Here is a 22,330-nt window from a genome sequence, read left to right on the forward strand (position 1 = left end):
AATACATCCAATATCGGCGAAACATTTGTATGAAACCATTGTGCTACCCAGGGCTCTTTTAGGCTGCGAGCTTTGGTCCGACCTGTCAGAACACAAATTAATTTACTTAAAATTGACAGTGTGTTAAGTCTATGCAGTCTTTACCACGACTTACCAGAACAGATATCTCCTTTTAATATAATAATAAGTTAATAAGTACGGTATCTTTTCTATTGAGCATGAAATCGACAAAACAAAACTGCTTTTTGGTCAGTTGTGCAACCTAGACGGAGAAAAGCAAGTGAAACATATGTTTGACGTGCGTTTGAGATGCTTAATGGAGCACCCAAGTAAAACATTACGATTTATACCAGATGCCTACAGAATATTCGGAAAATATAACTTGGTATGTTTCTTTCAAAATTAGTTCTATCATGGAGTGTTTCCATTAAATACTGAGTGGAAAAGCACTGTTAAGAGAACCATTATTAACCAAGCTAATTATGAATACATGACCAGGCTGACTAACGACGCCACACTATTTCAATTCTTAAGCATTCAGTCTGAAACTGCACCATGTAATGCCTGGCGGTTTAGCCAACTGTACCACGAGTATTTACCATACTGTCATACGGTGGTGTTTGTATTAAGTCAGATATTTGCTAAAGAGTGCATCAGAATATGCCCACAATGTCAATGTCTGTCGCGATCAGTTGTACACCATGTGATGTTATTTTGCCACTTTAATGGCACTAACAGACATCAGATGTGGAAAAGAATACATACATTATTAGGTAGAGAAAAATATTTCTCTTTCTGTTCATTAAACTACAAAGAGCAACTTATTGAGCTATTGTCTGGGTTTCCAACCCTTAATATTGAGGATGAAAAAAGGTACCTTTTTAAAACTGTTGTTAAATAAACCCATTATTTGTCACTTCCGCTTTTTACAATTATAATGTGATAAACATCTGAAAATCCAATTGACAGTCTATGTGCAGAGTCAAAATTAAAGGTCTACATGTTGTATATTGTTGTTATATCGCTTCCTATATAACTGCACGTTTGAAATTGTATATATTATGTATATAAAAATACCGTTAATATGTGTTTATAACTGGCTGTAAATGTTTAAATATATATATTACATTTTCATTGTGTGTAAATACTATGTACTCTTCTACATGGAGGAAATAAAGAATCTCTATCTTAACATTTCATTTAGACTTTAAAAATACATATGGTACAGGTTTGCCGGTACTTTGCCCTTCACTTCATACAAGCCCAAATCCTAAAGTACGTGTGACTTCTTAGAACCATTAATATAACTGCTATTAACATGGTGATTAGATTCAAAAGTTATGGAGGTGACTTTTTTATCTACAAGTTGAAACCATTTGAATGAATCAGTTTTATACTATAAATTTTGAAAATGTCCGAGATTTTGGTTTTTCCTGTTCAACATTATGCAAATTTAATTTTATATGTGAGCCTTTTAGGGTCTCAAATGAGATAAAAAAAATGTAAATGTACACAGACGGTTTTTGGAATATTATTCAATAAAACTCTGCTATCATGTAGCATTAAGCTCGTTGTAAACATTTATGCGGTTGATTAAAATGCCTGAACATTATGCAATGTTGGGACTTCGTGTATCTATTGAAAAAATTAAAGCACTCATTTGAAAAAGCCACAGAAATACAAGAAAACAAATCTGAGGCCACTTTGAAATTTAAATCTTTGTCTCGGGTACAAACACATAATATAACTTAAAATAAAAATACCTGTCATTTTTAATTTGTATAAATTATCATGTCTCACAAATCAGCAATGACATTTTATAACATGGTTATATTAATTCAAAATATAAGCTGCTATAGCAGTATATGTTTATTAAACTTAGATTAATCAACGACATTCTATTAATAGTCGACCCACTTATTCGTGTAGGCTAGCATACTAAATCTTCTGTTACCATAAATATGCCAATCTTCCCGATGGCGATACATAATGAAGGATTTGGTTTATAAAATAAATCTGTTATTTCTCCTGTTCAAATAGGCAGAAGGTATACACTTTATCGAACCAGTCTTTGATCATTTAAACAAATTAAGTAGATACCTTAGACAAAAAAGATATTCAAAACTATTAACCAAAATCTTATTCCGTTATACCTTACAAGCATATTTAATTCATGTGACAAAGTTTATATATATCCGAGTCATTAACCTATATAGTTTAAAATACTGATTTAATGATTGTATTGTCCCAGTTTGAGGAAGTTAGTCTTTATTATTTTGATTATGATTAACAATCACGCATACATTTTTGAAAATAATTTTATCATACTAAGTGGGATGTTCAAGATAAGCAAACATCACTTGAAATCTAGCACAAATATAGCTTCAAAACGTTCTACACGTGTTTTAAGAGAAGTTGTCTACATACTACTTTGGGACCATGTATATAATCTTATTAACTCCAACAAGTAGAATATTAACGCAATTTCTAATACGCTTGTCTCTTTTAAAACACTATTACGCTAGAATGACGTCACGTTATCATGCGGTGATGTCAAAGTTTTGTTGCGAACAAGAAAGAGTTCTATCTTTCATCTACTGTTTTAGAAGAAGGGCATAGTTCTATTGCAATCGAAATAATTTATATTACAAGCGAGTTTTAACACTATTTATGCACTCGAATGGTAATACGTCGTACTCTTTTGCTATTAATCATTTCTTAAATGAAATGACTACGTTCGCCTGACTGAAGTATTAGATGTGAATTCTTTCTTGTAATTATAAAATAATTTTACGAAATTTCTATTTACATCTGTTTGCGGTGGGGGTCAATTTTGCAAGCTTTGTATCAATTGGTTGGATGATCGTTATTCGATTTTTCTGTATTTCAATTACTAGTAATTTTGTATCATGTTATATTAACAGATTTATAGATGTCGTCATCCCCAGCAATAAAACACATTATCAGACAACTAAATACATTTATTTTATTTATATCAATAATTTAAAGAAATGAAATATTTTCAACTTTTCCAGTTTAAACCAGTACTACATACTTCTTCCCGATCAGTCATCATGGTTCAGTGTTACAGTTAACTGCTTGCAGTTTCAAATGTCTTGATTTATTCAAAACATGATAAAAAGGTTTACGTAAGGCAATCGTTTATCTTCCCTCTTTTTGGCTGTAGTTCATATCAAAATTCGGAATTTAGCCTGTTTACCAGCTGAAAGAGACATTACAGCTTATTCCTTGTGATTGAAAGCATAAAGGAAGCATTTTATAATGTAATGTTATATTTTGAGTACCCATGATCCATTTTACGAATTTGTATTTCTAACATACTTACTCGGGAAGTGCAGGTTACTTGTATCTTATTTTTAACTATGGCAGCATTGTCTTTGACAGTTCTTCTTTTACTTTCAGTTTGAAAAAGTTTGCATTTGTTTGAAAATGTACATATCTTATAATAATGATACCATTGGGGTACCTAATAATCATAAGCACAATAAAACTATAATAGAAAGCTGATATTTTTACGGAATAGACGGTAGAAGTGTATGCTATTTCTGAACGTAAACATTATTTCCTACTTCTCCTCACCAATTTAAGATATTATAAAAACAAAAGCAACATCAGCTCGTAAAACATGAAATGCCTACTCAGTAACTGCACAAGGAACAAAACTTATTTGGTCACTATGAACTGGACGTTTGACGAACTGACCTCAAATCAATAATTATTGGTCATAAGTGACCTTCGTATCAGTTGTGATCTTAGACTTAAGTATTCTCTAATTATTTGGCAAAAAGGTTCTTTTATTCTTGGTCACTGTGACCTTAACCTTTAACCTACTGACCTAAAAATCAAGAGTGATCGTCTGCTGGTCATGATCAACCACCCTATAAACTTCCATGATCATAGGCCCAACAGTACTCAAAAATCAAGAGGGGTCATCTTCTGTTCATTATCAACCACCCTAACAAATTTCGTGATTCTAAGCCCAAACATTTTCTAGTTATCATCCGATAATAGTTTACTTGTTCCGGGTCACTGTGACCTTGACTTTTGACCTACTGACCTCAAAATCAAGAGGAGTCGTCTGCTGGTCATGACCAACCACCCTATAAACTTCCATGATCATAGGCCCGACAGTACTCAAGTTATCGTCCGGAAAATTTTTAACTGCTCTTGGTCACTGTAACCTTGACCTTTGACCTCATAATAAATATGGATTATCTGCTGGTCATGATCAAACACCTATCAAGTTTCGTGACCCTAGGCCCTAGATGTCTCAAGTTATCGTCCGGAAACAATTTAACTGTTTGAAGTAACTGTGTCCTTGACCTTTGTCCTACTGACCTTAAAATCTATAAGGGTCATTTGCTGGTCATGATCAATCTCTCTATCAATTTTCATGATCCTAGGCCCAAGCGTTCTTGTGTTATTATTCGGAAACCGTTTAAATGTTCCGGATCACTGTGATTTTGACCTTTAACCTTCCGGCCTCAAAATCAATAAGGGTCATTTCCTGGTCATGTACAAGCTTACTATCAACTTTCATGATCTAGATCAAAGCGTTCTTGAGTTATCATCATTCTGGAAACTGTTTCACTGCTCCGGCTCACTGTGACCTTGATCTTTGACCTACTGACCTCAAAATCAATATGGATCATCTACTGTTCATTAACAACCTCCGTTAAGTTATCATCATTCATTATCCTAGGCTGAAGTGTTCTTGAGTTACCATCCGGAAACGGATTGGTCTACGGACCGACCGACATACCGACCGGCTGAGCAACCGACATCTGCAGAACAATATACCCCTTCTCCTTCGAAGGGGGGATAATTTAAAGTGTTAAAAAGATTAACAAGCCTCATAGGCAACCGTCGAACCGACCGTTTAAAACTTTCATTTTTTTAAACGATTTAGTAACATAAAATATACTAATGATTTCACTTAGAAATAGGGACCTCCGCCAAATTTATCATTCTGATATCAAATGTGCGCGATTTCGGCACAGTGATATTATTTGTCAAGCCAGTCCGTAATCATTTATGGATATTACAAGAAAATTCACTCTCAGTTGTAAGTTCATGCTTAGCTTAATTTTTTAGCTTAGCTTTTGGGTCAACAAATGATTTAAGAAATAATTTATAGCAGAAGAGTGCTTTAACACTACTTATGCACGATGGGCGGTTATACGTCGGGCGTAATAATTTCACGAGGGCGCAGCCCGAGTGAAATTATTTTTACGACGTATTACCGCCCGAGTGTATAAATAGTGTTAAAACACGGTTTTGCTATAAGTTATTTCGATTCTAATATGCCTTTAATCTAAAACAGTAGATAAAATTTAGTAGCGCTCTTTCTTGGTCGCAACAAAAACATTGACGTCACCGCACGTTAACGTGACGACGTCATTCTAACGTAAGCATGTTTTAACAGAGACAAGCATATTAGAATTATATTTCATATATAGTCATCTAACACTATGTATGTTGAATTATAAATAGAAATATCTCATCTTTAATTATAATGGTGATTTAAGCAAATGCTCTACATACAATTGCGTTCAAAACAAAACAATTAGGGCACCATTTAATTTGACTGTATGAGTGATCTACTTATCTATTATACTATCATTTGGCAACATCTATGACAGTCCGGTCATGCAGATCACGATATAAAAGATATATAAAACGAATAGTTACAAAGGAACATACTCTATCTTTACATCTCTGCCAAGGTTTCCGTTGTTTAAGTAAAAAGGATATTGAAGTTCAGTTTTTAACATTATATTTGGACGCGAATTAAGGTAGGAGAAATAATGTAATTCTTTATTTATAAAACGGTGTTTATAATGCGTTATTCTTATTGATACATAACGGTTATTGTTATTTCACTTTTGAAAATTTCAAATATATTTTTTTTACTTATACAAAACTAAAATCTTGTTAAGATAATTGACAAAATAGAAAACTAAACTGAGCACATGCCTTGATCATACAACAACTTACGTACAATTTCAACATGTTTTCCAAAGCATCGAGAGTATGTATGAGTTTTTTAAACATGTTGAAATTGTACATAAGTTGTTGTATGGTCAAGACGTGTGCTCAGTTTGTTTTAAAAGGCAAACATAGCTTGGCTGAAAGTTGGCAGGGGCGGATTGGGATGGGTAGGGGTGCAGCTGTGAAATGTCTGTGCATCTAATGATACAGAAAAATGTTCCTTGTCTATAGGTAATCACGCTAAACTCGGCATTTAAAAAATCACTCAATTCTAGTTGACGTTTAGAGATTTAAAGCGCACGTCTCATACACCTCCGAGAAATAAACGGTTCATTCTAGATGTCCTGGATGAAACTTGAAAGCAAGGTCTGGTCCTTTAAATAGTTAAACGATGAGCTCCGGTAATAAAAAGGAGCTTCAAATTATATTTCAGATGACGTGTCTTTTTGGTACTTTCTTGACTTTATTCCAACTATGCCATTAAGCCAGTCACATGTCTTGGCAATACTACCGTATTCTTTTGACGTTATCTATAGCGACAGGTTTTATTGATCAATATAGTATGTCATATCTATGCCATCATATGATATAAATTCATGCCAAAAAGACACAAATGTTGAGGTTATATCTGACTATGACATGTTTTTTTATCCAGTGAAGAGCGTTCCCGTTCGCTGATGTAAAAATAGCAATTAAATGATAATACTTGTATGAAATATGGTAAGACCTCAAAGCGAGCGGGTGAAAAATCAGGAAATCCCAAAAGAAAGTGAAAATTCGCGGGGTTTTCATTTTGGCGTCATCACACCTATTACAGCGAATATTATGCTTTGTAAATTTCCCGAGAAACCGGTGTCACGGTGACATCATTTCCTATTCGTTGCGTTTCTTTACTCGCTTTCGGAATATTAATGACAATATTTTCCGATTTTTTTCTAATGTTTGCCACTTTGCATGATTTTAGAGTGACAAATGATTTTCAGCAATCAAATGACGTTCTCTACTCGCTGCGGTGAAAACTACTTCATCGCCGCTAGGTGCGCATTGTTAGCTTCCAGCGAAAGTTTTGAAATTCACCACTAAGTTTGAGAATATACGCTTAACCACAACAACTCGTACAATTTTTAAAATGCATTTCTTGTGTTAAAGATTGACAAGAAACAACAGACTGTTGTATGAGATCCTTATAAACTACCTTGATCAAATTGTGTTATTACTTTATTTCTCGCCATATTTATTTTTGACTGTATGTTATTTCATTTTAAACAAAAATTCTATTACACCCCATCCTCAATAGGGTATACTACTGCAGTAAGCAACAATCATATACTTAGAAACTGACTAGCAACAGACTTAACTCAACTTGTATTCAATATGTCTTATTTGCACATAGGGTTAAGAATCCTTCCTGTAATATTTTCGCAATCTACTGTTCTCTTTAATACTGTCAAATACTTCCTTATATTTACTTCAACTGCATTTGCATTATCTTGTTGTAAATAAACAAGAAGGGTAACCATAGTTATTGTATGTTCAACTGGTTAGGTGTGATGTTTTATTTTTGAGTTGTATTCACATGACCAGAAAACAAACCATCCTTTATCGCTCCACAGCCTATTTGTATTATAATTGTGTTTCCTCTGAATTTATTTTAGAAAACATATTATTGTCGATGTATGTTTAAACTATGTTTAATGTATGTTTAAACTATGTTTAAACTGACTAAAGGTACACGCCCTCCTTTAATGCTATCTTCTCCTTCACAGAATGCAGCTTCTATAATTTCAATAATATACCTAATGTATGTAGTATTTGTTTTCTGAACAGAGCTGATGATGACGGATGTTTCAAATGAAGACACATACATAGAAAATCAGAAGAAAGCAGAACTTTACAAAGAAGGTATTCGCAAAGAAGATCTGCAGGCGGTGACAGAACATTTAGAAAATGACCACAAGACTGATGATATGGTATGTTTTTCCCTGTATAAAGTTGCTGCTACTTTATATTTCTTCTAAAATTACCACTTAAGGTAGTCAGTCACATGTAAGCACATCATTTTATGACATTTTTCAGTTTTCAATTGCTTTATTAGAAATTTATTTCAGGAGTAAAAAGACCAAAGGGTTAGATCCCTATTAGAAATATATATTTTGTCCTTTTTATAGAGAATAACGGAATACCTTTTATATTAAGGGGCAATGGGACAGTTGCCTTTGTATGTAGGCAAACATTTTCCTACAGGCAGAATTTCTTTAAACTTTGTGTACTGACTTAGAATCAAGTTTAAAACGGAAAGACGTATTAAAAATCATAAGAACCCGGGCTTGACTTTGAGTTATCTGTCCTTCAAAATCAGAAAATACCAAAAATCCAATTTTCAAAGGCAGGTAATTCAAAATCAAGGCAAGAGAACTGTGTATTTTAAATTATATTTCTGTTTCAGAATTCATTTGCAGTCAGTAAACAAAGTTTAAAGAAATTCGGTTCATGGGAATGACTAGGACTTTGCGGTATCTTTTTGTCTGTTTATAGTTAAGGACATTTGCAACAGTCTCTATGTTGACATGGGAGAAAAATTTTCTTACAGAAGGTTAATTTCTTCTTTAAACTTTTTTTACTGACAGAGAATCAAATCAAAAACAGAAATATGAAATAAACAAACCATAGGAACCCAGCCTTGGTCATAAATTATCTGCCCTTGAATGTCGAAAATACTGAAAAAATCTTCTCTCAAGGGCAGATAATTCAAGATGAAGCCTGGGTACCTATGATTTTTGATACATATTTCTATTTTAAACTTGTTTCCCAGTCAGTACACAAAGTTTAAAGATATTCTGCCCTTGAGAAATGTTTTGCCCTATATACATATAGGCAACTATGGCATTTCCCCTTAATGAAATTAGGTCAAGGCTGATATAGGCTAGAAGTTGTTGAGGTTTACTGAACCCCTTCCGCTCATATCTGCCTGGCCTGATAACATTGATATCAAAAGACAGTAGTCTGTTATTCTGTTTCCAATATAACTGATATAGCCTGACTACAACAATGACTTTCCATATCTAATTTCGCAAAAATTGATTTCTAAAGCAAAAATAAATAAATTTAACGGATTTGCAATTGCATCCGCTCCTGAAACATGTGAACGAAACAGTACGGAAGCTATGCTGAATTCAACTTAGGCAATATCTATTCACTTTCCGAGATTCTTATAGAAACGATAAAGAAAACTCCTACCTGCGTAAAAATAAAAAATCGCCCTCTTTAATAAATCATAAGCGTAAAAATAAAACATCAACCCCATGTATAAATCAGAAGTAATAAGTTGTTTAACTTTTATTACTTGACTAATATTCAATTCACCTTGAATGATACGCATTCAAATCATTTAAGTTTCGGGCTTAAATTTAGATGTTGAAAATTAATTACTAATGCTTAATAGGTTTACTTCAACATCACCCTTTTCGCTTCATCACTAAGCATATAAATCTGAAAGTAGATCAATTGTTTTGTTGTAAAAAGTCTCCCTCTACTTGGTTTCAGTGTTATTATAGTTTCTGGTCCTGTTGGATCATGTAGTTCAGTAAGTATTGATAAATCTTTGATAGATTTTAATATTACACATATGTAACTGTATGTGTAACTGAATACTTTTTTCAGGTAGATGAGCATGGCATGTCGCCTGATTTGTCTAGTTCAGGATTTCTATCAGTAGAAACCCCGTCTGATAACACGACTGCCGAGGAAACAAATGGCACTGACACACATACAGAATTGAAGTTTTTGAAAATAAAGTATAATCAGCTTCGTTCGCAAGTTTTCTCATTGAACAACCAAATTTCGTCTCATAAATCTAATTTGAGGAAAGAGACGAACACACTTAAAAATGAAAAAAAAAAAACAGGGAAATAAATAAAAAGGAGAAGGAAATAAGGTATCTAAATAAGGAAAATGAAGAACTAGAAACGGAAATTAAAGAAATGGAACAACTAAACGAGCACCAAGCAGAAGAGAATCTTGCATGTCAGTCACAAATACTTGAATATCAGTTAAAAATTAAAGAGTTGCAAAATACAGTCGAAATTCTTGAAAACAAATGTCAAACGATTCGCGTCTATCCGGACATGCAACAGGCTGCAGATATAAGATCCCAAACATCTGAATTGAAACATGCCAAAAAAGAAATAGAAGATTTAAAACGTTGTATAGATCAGATGGCAGTAAAACTAAAGAAAAAGGACGAAACTCTTCGTAAAAAGGATGAAGCGATTCGAAGAAAGGACGACATAATTCGGAAAAAGGATGACATTATTCGAAGGCATGATGAGACAACTAGAGGCTTACGAAAAGACATGAACAAACAGTTTGATATTATGAACAAAAATTTTAATACTATGCTTCTCTACATGACAGAAGATCGTGCATCTGTTCAGCAACAACTGACACAAATAAAAGAAAACATGCCAACTCAGAGTTTCAGAGGACCGCAAACATTCAATAACAAGACCCGCCCTGTTTCTCTTTTGACCAGCGGTCAGGGAGTTAAAGATGCATCATCTAAAACAACTGTACTACCGGATAAACTCCAAGAAGCAAGAGGTAAGATCTTCACGCAGACAAAAATCAGGGCTCTCAAGGAAGCGTCATCAGAAAGAGCACCGCCGACGAAGAAGCAATGGTCTTCGCCCTCGAAAAGAAGGGAATCGACAATGTAGTAATTCAAAAATGTTTCATCTGGACAGTTTGCGTAGAAAAAAAGGTCTAATTTAAAATCAGATCAAAACTTATTTAAAATAAAGCGATTAACGTAAATGTAAAATTTGCTGTCTTTTGAGAGCGTGAAAGAAACCATGATTTTGAATTATCATGATTGTATGCATTTTCGTATAACCTGTTGATCCAAACTGATATCACTTTAATGCATCTTCATATTCTTAAATATTTTGCAGTATACTTAAGGTGGATTCTGAATGAGCATTGCAACACATTGTTACATATTTACATATACCGTTTGATAATTTAAGCTGTTAGCAAACACGTATTGGGTAACACACTCGTCTCTGAAAATTAATGTTTCCTCAAATACATTCTTAAATGTATCTCCCCAGAGATTTCCCCAAAACCTTTCCAACACATGGGCATAATTGTGGAAATTTGTTCTCATTTGTCATTGAATATTCGACATAGACTTCCACTGCGTATCTTTCAAACAAAAATTAATATTAAAAAATACCGCATTTCTCCTGTTGTAGATAAATTGACAAGTCGGGGCGTCCTTTGACAAATGGTTACGATCACTTACTTCAAATCACTTGCCAATCATCGACATGGGTTCATGTGTGCCCGATCCTTGCTCCTCGGGGTATTAAATTCTTCATGTAAGGAAGCAATCCAGCTGGCTTACGGAAGGTCGGTGGTTCTATCCAGGTCCACACTCGTGATAAAATAGTGCGCGGAGGCGCACCTGGGGTCTTCCTAGCCCATTACAGGCTGGGAGGTCGCCATATGACATATAATTGTGTCGTTATGACGTTTACTTGTGTCCAAACTAACCGTCAATGTAGTAAATATTATTTAACAAACTTTATGTTTTGGTTGTGTAAATATCAGTAATTGTAAACGGACGGTTACTTTCCTCGGAAAGTACAAATTGTAGTACATTTTTTATTATGTATGTTACACATGTTGTTTCAGTTCTGGCTATGACAGAAGATCTGCGTTCAGCAATCTATATAATTTTTAAAGTATCTACCCTTTTAAGTCAGGTATGTTTTGACATTTAAAAACGTCGAACAACTTGCGAAGTGAATTGCATTGCACTGCATTGAAAACGAAAGTACGAAAATGATTTTTTTTTAAAAAAACAAACAAGTAATGATTACACTGACACAATGTACCAATTTCTTAAGCCAAGCTTTCAGTCATATAGAATGTTTTTGAGAGTTTATGTCATCAGTTCCGAGTTGTTATAATTTCACATCACAGGTATTATCCAATGTAATATTCTTATACAGTTATGCCTAAGGGCGCGAGGAGTGTTAAAGGTCCATTGCCTCCTACAAACAGGTTCTATCAAACCTAGACTTATATGTTTTTATTGTCATGCGTTCTATGCTTGAAAATGCTTTCATAATAAATCTGATTACGTCTGATACTGAAAAATGAGAACACTTTTATAACACCGGTTCTATTCAAGTTTTTACTTTGTTGACTAAGTTTGCCCTTCCAGTATCTAATATATTAAAACCTTTGGCGAAGAAGGAAGAGATACGAAGCTTTGATTCAGTGAAGAAATTTAAAAGCTTTGCCTCTTGAATATATCCAAAATGCTTTATTTTGATTATTCTGTTTTGTATATGTCATGTGTTATTGACCGTTCCAAGGCGGTGCCCGTATTTTCATCTTGTTTTTCCCGTTTTGTATTTTATGTTATGAATATTGTTTTATTTCTTTAAGGTGTTCCCCCACATCGCCCCCATTGTCTGTTTGCTCTGTGTGAGTGCGGCGTGCATATGTGTGCAGGGCGGTGGATTGCTGTGTAAGGCGTCTGCGGGTTACCTATATTTTGTATTGAGGTCCACCCTCTTAGCTAACTTGGAAGAGCGCAGATTTACAGATCGCGGGATCACGAGTTAGATTCTGGGGCGGAGCGTGTGTTCTCCGTGACGATTTGATAAAAGACATTGTGTCAGACATCTTTCGTCCTCCACCTCTAATTCAATAAACACTTTATATAAGAATTATAAAAATATCTTTTTATTTTGTTTCAGCTTTAATGTTTTCACATATATCGATTATGATGAAAGACATTTGTTTCAAACGGATATGTACGAGGGTCGTTCACAAAATAGGTAGACTGCTGCCATAATTTCAGAATTAGCAAACAAAGACATTTTTTTAATTTCCATCATTTTAAGAAATAATTCATTTGATGCAAATGTACCAAGTCTGAAATTGTTACCATGTATGTTACTTTTGCTTTGGTCATTTATGTAAGCAAGGGGTATTCACGACCCACTTTGTTTTTGCATAATATTTACTTTAGACTTGTTATATTTGTTAAAGTTATTTCTTGAAATCAATTACATAATGCAATAAACTTTTGTAATATGCTATAATTTTTTACTCCGCTTTGCTTTCAAAAGTGAGTGTCCTGTGTAATTAGCAGCAGAGGTACCCAAATATATTTGAAATTTATATTCTGTCATGTTCGACTGGCGATCGGAAAATATCCCGACTTTGTGCTCTTTCTCAAAAACCGTTCAATAATTTTCAAAACTAATTTTTATTATTTTCCAAAGTATTCCCGGTGTACGTCTATAGGCCCGGATCCAGAAACATTTGATTGGAGGAGGGGGCTACAGTTTAGAACAAAGGTGTCGCCGGCGAGGTGCATAGCGCAGAGAGGGGGAGGTACGGGAGTCGGGTCTCTGTCCGTACTGAGAGAAGAGTGGGATCTCCTCCCAGAAAGTTTTTGATATACAAGTATGAAATGTTGGCCTCTGGTTTTAGGGGCAGGGAGGTACGCCCCACATTTAAGGGGGTTAACGGGGGTGAGTGGAGTGGGGTGGGGTGGGGGCTGTCCTCTAGGAAATTTTTGAAATACAGGTATGAAATGCAGAGGGTATCCCTGCCATGTTAGAGGGATCAGGGGGCCTATTTTTTAAATACGGGTTTGAAATGGTAGCCTCTGGTGCATTGGTGCATTTTGGTCTAAATTTTGAGGTACTGGAGGGGTACTTCCTTTATTTGGAGGTTGTGCAATTTTGGTCTAAACGTTGATGTATGGGATGGGGTATCCCTGTCATTTTAGGAGATCAGGGGGCTCTCCCTCTGGAAAATTTCGAAAAACAGGTATGAAATGGTGGCCTCTGGTGCAGTTTTTGGTCTAAATTTTGAGGTACTGGAGGGGTACACCCCTTATTTTAGTGGATCTTGGGGTTCTTCCCTGCAAAAAATGAAATATAGGTATGAAATGGTGGCCTATAGTGGGTTTTGGGTCTAATTTTGAGAAAATATTATATCTTTGCCAAAATAGTTTGGTGCAACTTTAATGAATAGGTCACTTCTCAGCTAATTGGGGGAACACGGACCTCCTCGGTCCGGTCCTGGATCCGGGCCTGCGTCTATACACTTTTGCCTGCTTCGCGGCAGCTTTTGTATTCCCTCTGCAAGGCATGAACTAGACCTTCTGCTGAGGTACCGAATAACAGCTGAAATCAAAGCCGTTTTGGTCTCATATTTGTTTCAAGCGAGCCTTTGTCCAGTTCTGGCGCAGTGGGAAAGGTCTGGACTGTACGGAGGATTTGACAACAGTCGCCACTTTAAGGAGTTGATAAGTTGTACTGTAGATGAGGCAGTATGACAGGGGGCATAGCTATGCAAAAGAGGGACATTTTTTCTGTGCTAAACATTACTTCTGTGTAGTATCTTGCAGTCAGAGTTCGACTTTTAGCATGCAATGAGCCAATGTTATTCCACGTGAATATATTATTTCACGTGAATCCCAACATGTATCCCGTATAACCTTTCCAGCAGAGGAAGACGGCTTTAACTTCTTAGGAGATGGGGAACTAGCTCGTTTCTACTGCTTTGACGGAGCTTTTGTTTCAGGCTCAGCATAATGAACTCATTTTATCCCAAGTGACAAAACAGTTCAAAAACTTATTTTCATCACGGTTAAAACGCCAAAACTGTTCTTTTTTATGGTCACCCTAGAATCCTTTGGTGTTCTGTCAGCTGTTACGGCACCCACCAAGCACTTACCTTACTCATACCTTATTTCGCGTGTAAAATCTGATATGCCGATGCTTTAGCGATCCTAAACTGTTTAGCTACCTCCTGCAATGTCACTCTACGATCTTTGTTGACAGAAACCTAAATATTTGCCACAACTGTAGGGGTCACTGCCTCAGCGGGCCTACCTGGCATAAACATGTTCTTTACGCTTGTCATGCCCTCCTTAAACTGTGAAACCCAGCTATTAAAAATTAAACAGGATATGCAGGCTTTATTAACACCTTTCTGCAACCTTTAAAAAAATGTGTCAAGCATTTTCACCATCAAAAGCAGGAATTTTATTACAGATCTCTGTTCCTCAAGCATAGAGTTCATGGTAGTCCTAGCACCTACCTTGTTCAAATGCTCCAAACTTCGTGTATACACTTACATACTTCTCATTGAAAACAAACTTACCGACTTTTAAGTGATAATATGTAGATTTCGCTTATGTATAATATGTGTAGGGAGCTCCATGTAGAAACACAGGAGCATAAAAAGTTCGGATATTTTCCGAACGCCCCATGTATTGCAAAATACTTACTTAACTAACAATTTAAACAGTAAAATTGGTTGGTCCGTCAATATGTGTTACATGTGAAATAAAACATGTTTAAACTGTATTACACCATATTGTTGTTAATTAATCCAAATTCCACTACGCATTCTCTTTACTGACAGGACAAGTTAAGACTCCATCAACAGGAAAAAAGACGTAACACTGTGTCTACTTACACAATTGTCTCAGTTATTCATTTACATAATCGTTCACCATCGCACCATCATTGTTCCATCATCGAGCCATCGCACCATTGCGTTTTCGTCATCGTACCATCGTGCATCGCGGTTTAGGATTCAATAACAAGAGTGCCAGACTGTCTTAAAATATGCCCGTCATTGAACTTGGCCTAATTCAAGGGCCATAACCCAAGAGTGCCTGGAGCGATTTGGGTGGTTATCGAACTTGGCCGGGATATGCCCACAAACATTGTCAGCAAGCTTGATGAAGATCGGATGAAAACTGTTCGACTTAGAGGGCGGACAAGGCTAAAATTTGCAGTTTTTCGAGTAATTTAAGGACAATAATCCAAGAGTGCCTGGGGCGTTTTGGCTGGTTATCTTGGCCTAGATATTATGCACACAAACATTGTCGGCAAGTTTGGTGAAGATCGAATGAAAACTGTTCGACTTAGAAAGTGGACAAGGCTAAATTTGCAGTTTTTCGAGTAATTTAAGTTCCATAATCCAAGAATGCCTGGGGCAATTTGACTGATTATCGAACTTGGCCGATCGGATATTGTGCCCGCAATCATTGTCAGCAAGTTTGGTGAAGATCGGATGAAAACTTAGACTTAGAGAGCGGACATGCTTCGGACGCCGACCGCCCGATCGCCCGCGGCCCGCCGCCACGGGTGTTCACATATTACGCCCCGCTCTTTTAGATAAGGGCGTATAAGGCATACAGACACTAAAAAGAAAAATGGCGCGAAAAAAAGTCCTCAGTTTTTTTGCTCTGTAGAGCTATTTTACTTATTTTCTTTGCAATTTTTTTGCTAAAATCACATGACAGATCTATGCTTGACATGTAGGTAGCATTTTCATAATGAAATAACAACATTTCAAAATTTTTCATGGAAACGTAGATCATACACCACCAGTATAATTTGGGGTCTCATTTTTTAGCTGATTTTGCAGTTTGTGTGTTTGACTGAAATTATTTTTCTTGCATCAAACATGACCCCCACTTTTCTTTTGATGTTTAGTTAGTACTGACAATATTCTTCAAGAAAATGTAGGTTACAGAAATTTAAAATGGGTCCTGATGTCCTGCGGTCATTGGAATTAGGTCAATTTTATATAGAATAAAGAACAACAACTATTTAGTGTGTTATAACCTATAAAAGTCACGATTGCCCAAACGAAACACCGTACACTGCAGCATGACCGGTGTCGCGTGAATATCATACGCGTGGTAATATTACTACGCGTGTGATAATTACGCGGCGGCGTGAGAATCGCACGGTTCCGGGTATAGCCGTGATAATCGCACGGGTGGTCTTAGCTTTAGATATATATACCAATATGATACATAAAATTATTCAGGAATGTTTCTGCATCAACGGGTATAAAATAATTGGGTGTTCAGGCGCGTATCAATTCGGGGTTGTGCATCAAAGCCACATACTTTGAAAAAAAATGGGATTTTTTTCATAAATATAATTATAATTAAGTCTTTCTTTTTATAATAGTTTCAATTTTTTATCTGAATTGGACTGATATGAATATTAGGAATCCAGGGGCGGACAATGATGAAGAAAACACGTGCGTGCATACTAAAATATAATAATATTTATTTAAGTGAAACAATTATATTCTGTATAAGCGGATAATTTATGTGCGTGGAAACATAATTATAGCATTGCATGGTCTCCTTTTTTTTTTAAAGAAATAAAGAAATCTATCTATCTTCGAAATCAATTAAAAATATGTTTGTGTACTGCAATAAAACGAAATGTTTTATGATGAGCTAATAGGTCTTTATAGAAACCAGGGGCGGATTATAATTGACGCCTTTTTGATAGAGAAATACGACGTACAGCGTATGTTAAAATCATACGGGTGTTGTTAGTTTTAGACTCCCGACTCCCGTACCTCCCCCTCTCTGCGCAAGTTTAATACATATAGGCTGGTCACTACCAAATTAATATGTAAGCTTACACAGCTTAGTCACAAGTAGTCCAAATATAATTTATCCTAATTGCTCTTAAGCCCTTTCTCATTAGCATCGTGATTACGTTTACCCTACTACTTTCGGTATGAAATTGTATGTGTAGCATTCTGTCGGAATCAGCAGGTTTCTATCGCATACTAGATAAAAATGGCAGCGTAAGAATTTTGTGTCTCGAAAAGAGACATTGAAAGAAGCGGAAATTAGTAATTTAGAGGGTTGCATTTGATGAAGTGCGACTTCCTTATATAAAAGTGACCACCCATATTTCGTTTTCTATAGAAGCGACAGTTCTTTATAGGAATATTAGTCTCTGAAAATCTGATATGCTAGAAAATATCGAGAAAATGTTATAAAGTAAGTGAATTTTAAACGAAATAAAGGACAGCCGGATTTAGTGTTGTTCCACCGTTAAGGATTACAACATTATTTTCTGCCTAACTCCTGAAAAATCAATCAAAAGACCATAACTCTATTTCAGACGATGTTGAATGATAGTAAACAGCTTAAATTCTTTTTCTTTGGAACATAGTCCAAATGTTCAAACAGATGGGCCTATTTTGGTCGCTTTTCGGACCCAACAAGTGCTTTTTTGTCGCATTTGGCATTGGCAGTGTTTCAATCCCATTCTGATTAGGAATCGTGTAAATAAATATTTTTAACAGGAAGCCCCCCCCCCCCCCCCCCCCCCCCATTGAAATAAATTTTTCAGTGGACCTCACAATAATGATATAGACCAATGAATAGATTGGTTAAAAGATGTCTCTATTTTAAGCTTATGCGGACCCTTAAAGGGGCAGAGCGCCCCGATTTGAATAAAGCTGGGAGGTGACTTTATAATGATGTTACAGACCAAGTGTCATGGAGATCAATCAAGAAGTTCATGAGAAGAAGCCATTTAAATGTATTTAATATATTTCGCTCTTGAGGCTCCAAGTGACGGCTAAGTGAAACTTTTCAACATACTTAATAGAGGACCATGCGTTGATGCTACAGACCAGACCAAGTATGGTGCAATTCTGATCATTTGTTTCACGAAGAAATGTGTAGACGGTAGAAAAAGCTTACATTGGTAAATAGAAGACTACATTTGTATCTTTCCATGATGAATGTATCAAACACCTTGAACTAAATTGATAAAATGCTCGACAGAGCATTTCATTCCTCTATTTAACCACCGACATCTTGACTCCACATATTGCATTCACGGGGACGGATAATCACTATGACTTACATATAGGCAAATACTGATTTCATTACAAGTTTTTGATTATTGAAATATAAGAGAGAAATATCTTATATATTCACACTGTCAAATATATTTTCACCAGTAGATCTCATGAACTATACTTAAATGCAGAATAATATCTGGATTTCTTATAAAAATATAACATATAAGCAAAGATATATAATCCGCATAAGCATAAATATCTACGAACTTACACACATGTGTACTGAAATGTAACAGAGACATTCAATTATTTTAGATTATTTTAAGAGGAAACACCACAGGTCGCTCAACACGATAAAATGAAACTGTTGCAGACTCGATTTTATTGAGTCCGTTCATAGATAAAAATAAAATTGTTGCAGGCTCGGTTTAATTGAGTCCGTTAATGGCCGATAGTGACTTTTGCTTTTTTTACATGAAATTTGTGGCATCTTGGTGTTATGCTGACGTCATGATATTTTCGCGTAACGTTACGAAACGAAAGAAATAAAAAGAAGTTGTATTTTTCATATAGGATGTCATTATTTTCCAGTCGTGTACACCATATTATACATTATTATTCAACTTTACAATATTACACACTGTATTAGATCAATTGCAAACATCATATGAAATAGACAGAGCTAATACAAAACATAACTGAGCCAATATGAGAAAAATAGGGCCAATACGAGAAAAACAGGGCCAATACGGAATTCAAGCATTTTGATTGGTTCAAAAGAGAGGGCCAATACGGAGAAGTCACTTCCGTTAGATTTTTAAATGGCGCCATTTTGTTTTACATCAGAGTTATAGATTACATTTTTTTTCGAGTTTTGACAAACAATCATCTAACATGTTCATGTAATAACCAAGTATGACTGAGCGGGATGTACGTCTTACAACGATACTTTCGCTTATTCGATATTGTGTAAAATGCAAGTGTTTCCTGTCAGAAATTCTGGCAGTTGTCAAGGAAAATAAGGTAGCAGGGTACACTTCGAATTTTGGCCCCGTCAATATTTGTTATAACTAGAACTTCGTGATTTTGGATATCTGTTAATTCAGGTGAGAGATAATGACTGTTAATTCTTCAAAAAATTTATACAGCCGACACATGTAAAATTCTGATGTCAGTTGTAAAACTAACTGCTCGTAGCTTTGTATGAATCAATGAGGCACTTTTTCGCGGAAAATTCAAATCACGGAAGGGTTCTGTGCTTGTTGATTGATACTCAGGAACATTTTCGCCATTTTATGGGGGAAAAAACGAACTGGATGGACCCCCATTCCGTTTATATCCTGAAGTTCAGTAAGGACTATTAAATTGAGAAATGCAATAAAATTGGGCATATGTTCTTGCAGCGGGATCATTGCAGGCTGTTCAAAAAGTGCAAAATTGATGATTTTGGCATGCTATATTTCATGGATGGTGTAAAACGTTCGTTTTGATAACTTTCTTTATTCTTGTATGAGAATCCTGATCTTGCCATTAATTAAAAGCCCAAAACATGCACGCAATTTATAAAATGGCCACCCTGATTCTGCTCATAAGGGAAGTGCAATATTGCGACTCGCTACATGTAAGACTGTCCGTGCCCAAAATTTTCGAATCTAAGTGTACCCTGCTACCTAATGAGAAAATACGGAAACTCAGGTTAATTAAAAGGATGAAACTTATCTTTAACAGGCATTTTGATAGTGTGGATTATTTGTGCAATGATAAAGAGCGATTCAAATGGTGGAAAGTGAATGAATAAATTGGCGAACAGGAGTGTCAGTTGTGAATTTCAAACAATTTCGGATAAGAATTAAACTATGCATGGCAGTGTATATTATGTGCTTGATTGGTTTTATTATCTTGATTAACACATACTTGTGAAATCATTTTTATTTGCGTAGGACGAATTTTCACGTATTTCGCGCTAGGACCGATGCGCGAATTTAAGACCTTGCTATTATTATATTTTGATTATATTTTTCCCTTTCTAAAATTGAAAATGCGCGAATTTAAGCCCATGCGAAACAGTCCTTCTTCACGTTTGCGCGAAATTTCATGCCAGCGAATTTAAATGATTTCACAGTATGTGTACAATTTTGTGTCTCGTTGCCTGCAGCCTAAAAGGAAATGACTTTTAAAGCAGTTTTTAGCACAGTTCAAATGAGAATATCTCAATAAAGAAAATAAATAGGAATTCAAAAATAAGGTACGTTCTAGTTACTCTTGATTATGTCACATAAAAAATATCTCTCAAAATTATTCTCAAGTACAACTCATTCTGTTTTACCGGCTAAAATGATTATGATTTCTAAAATAAGCCTAAACAACTTGTCAAGATTTTTTCACCTGAAAGCGCATAGCTGCCATAAGGTAACTCACAGAGTTCTTATACTGTTACGCCAAAAGTCGAAAGTTTAATAATAATATTATCATTAATCAAGCGATTTCATATTGGCCTAGTTATTTGTCCTCATGCAGTCGTATTGGCCCGAGGATAAATAACAAGGCCAATATGAAATTGCTTGATTAATAACATTATATTTTCACCCGTGGTTACGCCTATGCCAAACGTGTAAATAGTGAATCAGTTGTTCATTCAATGAAGGATATCGACCTTAAACAAAAACAATCTAATATTTCCAATTTACACCATTTGTCCAAATAATAATATTTCTACGTTCTGAAAGTGTTCTCTTTCCTTAGTTACACTCTCACAAAAATCAAAAAAAATAAATCCTGCTTCTAGAAATGACGTGAAAGAAATACACAAATAAATGTGGCTGACAATGACTTCACACAAGCCTTACTTCCTGAAACGGTTTTAAACGTAGGGTCATAGTCATCGACGCACACTGAAAATGTTGTTCTGTTCCAGCTTGATTGCTGAGCATCACCGTAAACATTAGGCCTGTTTACAATATAATCATTTGTTCCAAAGGAAATATACTTGGATATGATTCGGATTTCTCCAAAGTTGATATCAACATCTCTTAATGGAACTCGTACCTGAAATATGAAATTAAGAAAAAAAAAACAATAATTATATTTTTATCTAACTAAGGAATAATATCAGAAGATTCTTTGGAAGCAGAAAATGCATCTAAGCAAAATAATAGCAGACTCGGTTTGATCAAGTGTTTATTAGAGGAAATGAAATAAGCAATACTCCTCACGCTGCGTCGCATATTCTAACCTTTTGGGGATGGAAACGGGAGGAAGAACTCGTTTGGCACTGCTTCAAGACTCACCCATTACAAGGCCAGCGCCCATATAGGAGATTGTAACTCATACTCATATTTTTTAAAGAAATAATTTAAAGCAAAAGAGCGCTTTAACACTATTTATGCCCGATGGGCGGTTATACGTCGTGCGTAATAATTGCACGAGGACGCAGCCCGAGTGAAATTATTTGTACGACGTATTAACGCCCGAGAGTATAAATAGTGTTAAAACACTCTTTTGCTATAAATTATTTCGATTCTAATATGTCCTTAATCTAAAACAGTAGATAAAATGTAGAAGCGCTCTTTCTTGGTCGCAACAAAAACTTTGACTTCATTTTCGCGGAAGATATAAATGCGCAAGTTTGATTTGTTTATTA

At 35.4% G+C, this 22,330-nt stretch overlaps 1 protein-coding gene across 1 annotated transcript; it reads left to right on the forward strand.

The window, feature by feature from the left end:
* Window positions 1-5,675: 5,675 nt before the first annotated feature.
* LOC123534048 (uncharacterized) lies at window positions 5,676-11,865 on the forward strand. The gene is made up of 3 exons (XM_053520344.1): window positions 5,676-5,816; window positions 7,840-7,982; window positions 9,673-11,865. The coding sequence occupies exon 3, from the start codon at window positions 9,993-9,995 to the stop codon at window positions 10,725-10,727; it is 735 nt and encodes a 244-aa protein (XP_053376319.1). The 5' UTR covers window positions 5,676-5,816; window positions 7,840-7,982; window positions 9,673-9,992; the 3' UTR covers window positions 10,728-11,865.
* The last annotated feature ends 10,465 nt before the right edge of the window (window positions 11,866-22,330 follow it).

This window comes from Mercenaria mercenaria, chromosome 12 (assembly GCF_021730395.1).
Source record: "Mercenaria mercenaria strain notata chromosome 12, MADL_Memer_1, whole genome shotgun sequence".
In the NCBI taxonomy this organism is placed as follows: domain Eukaryota; kingdom Metazoa; phylum Mollusca; class Bivalvia; order Venerida; family Veneridae; genus Mercenaria; species Mercenaria mercenaria.

What these genes read in the sequence shown, in the direction of transcription:
- LOC123534048 (XM_053520344.1), top strand. Translation starts at nt 9,993, where the DNA reads ATGGAACAACTAAACGAGCACCAAGCAGAAGAGAATCTTGCATGTCAG.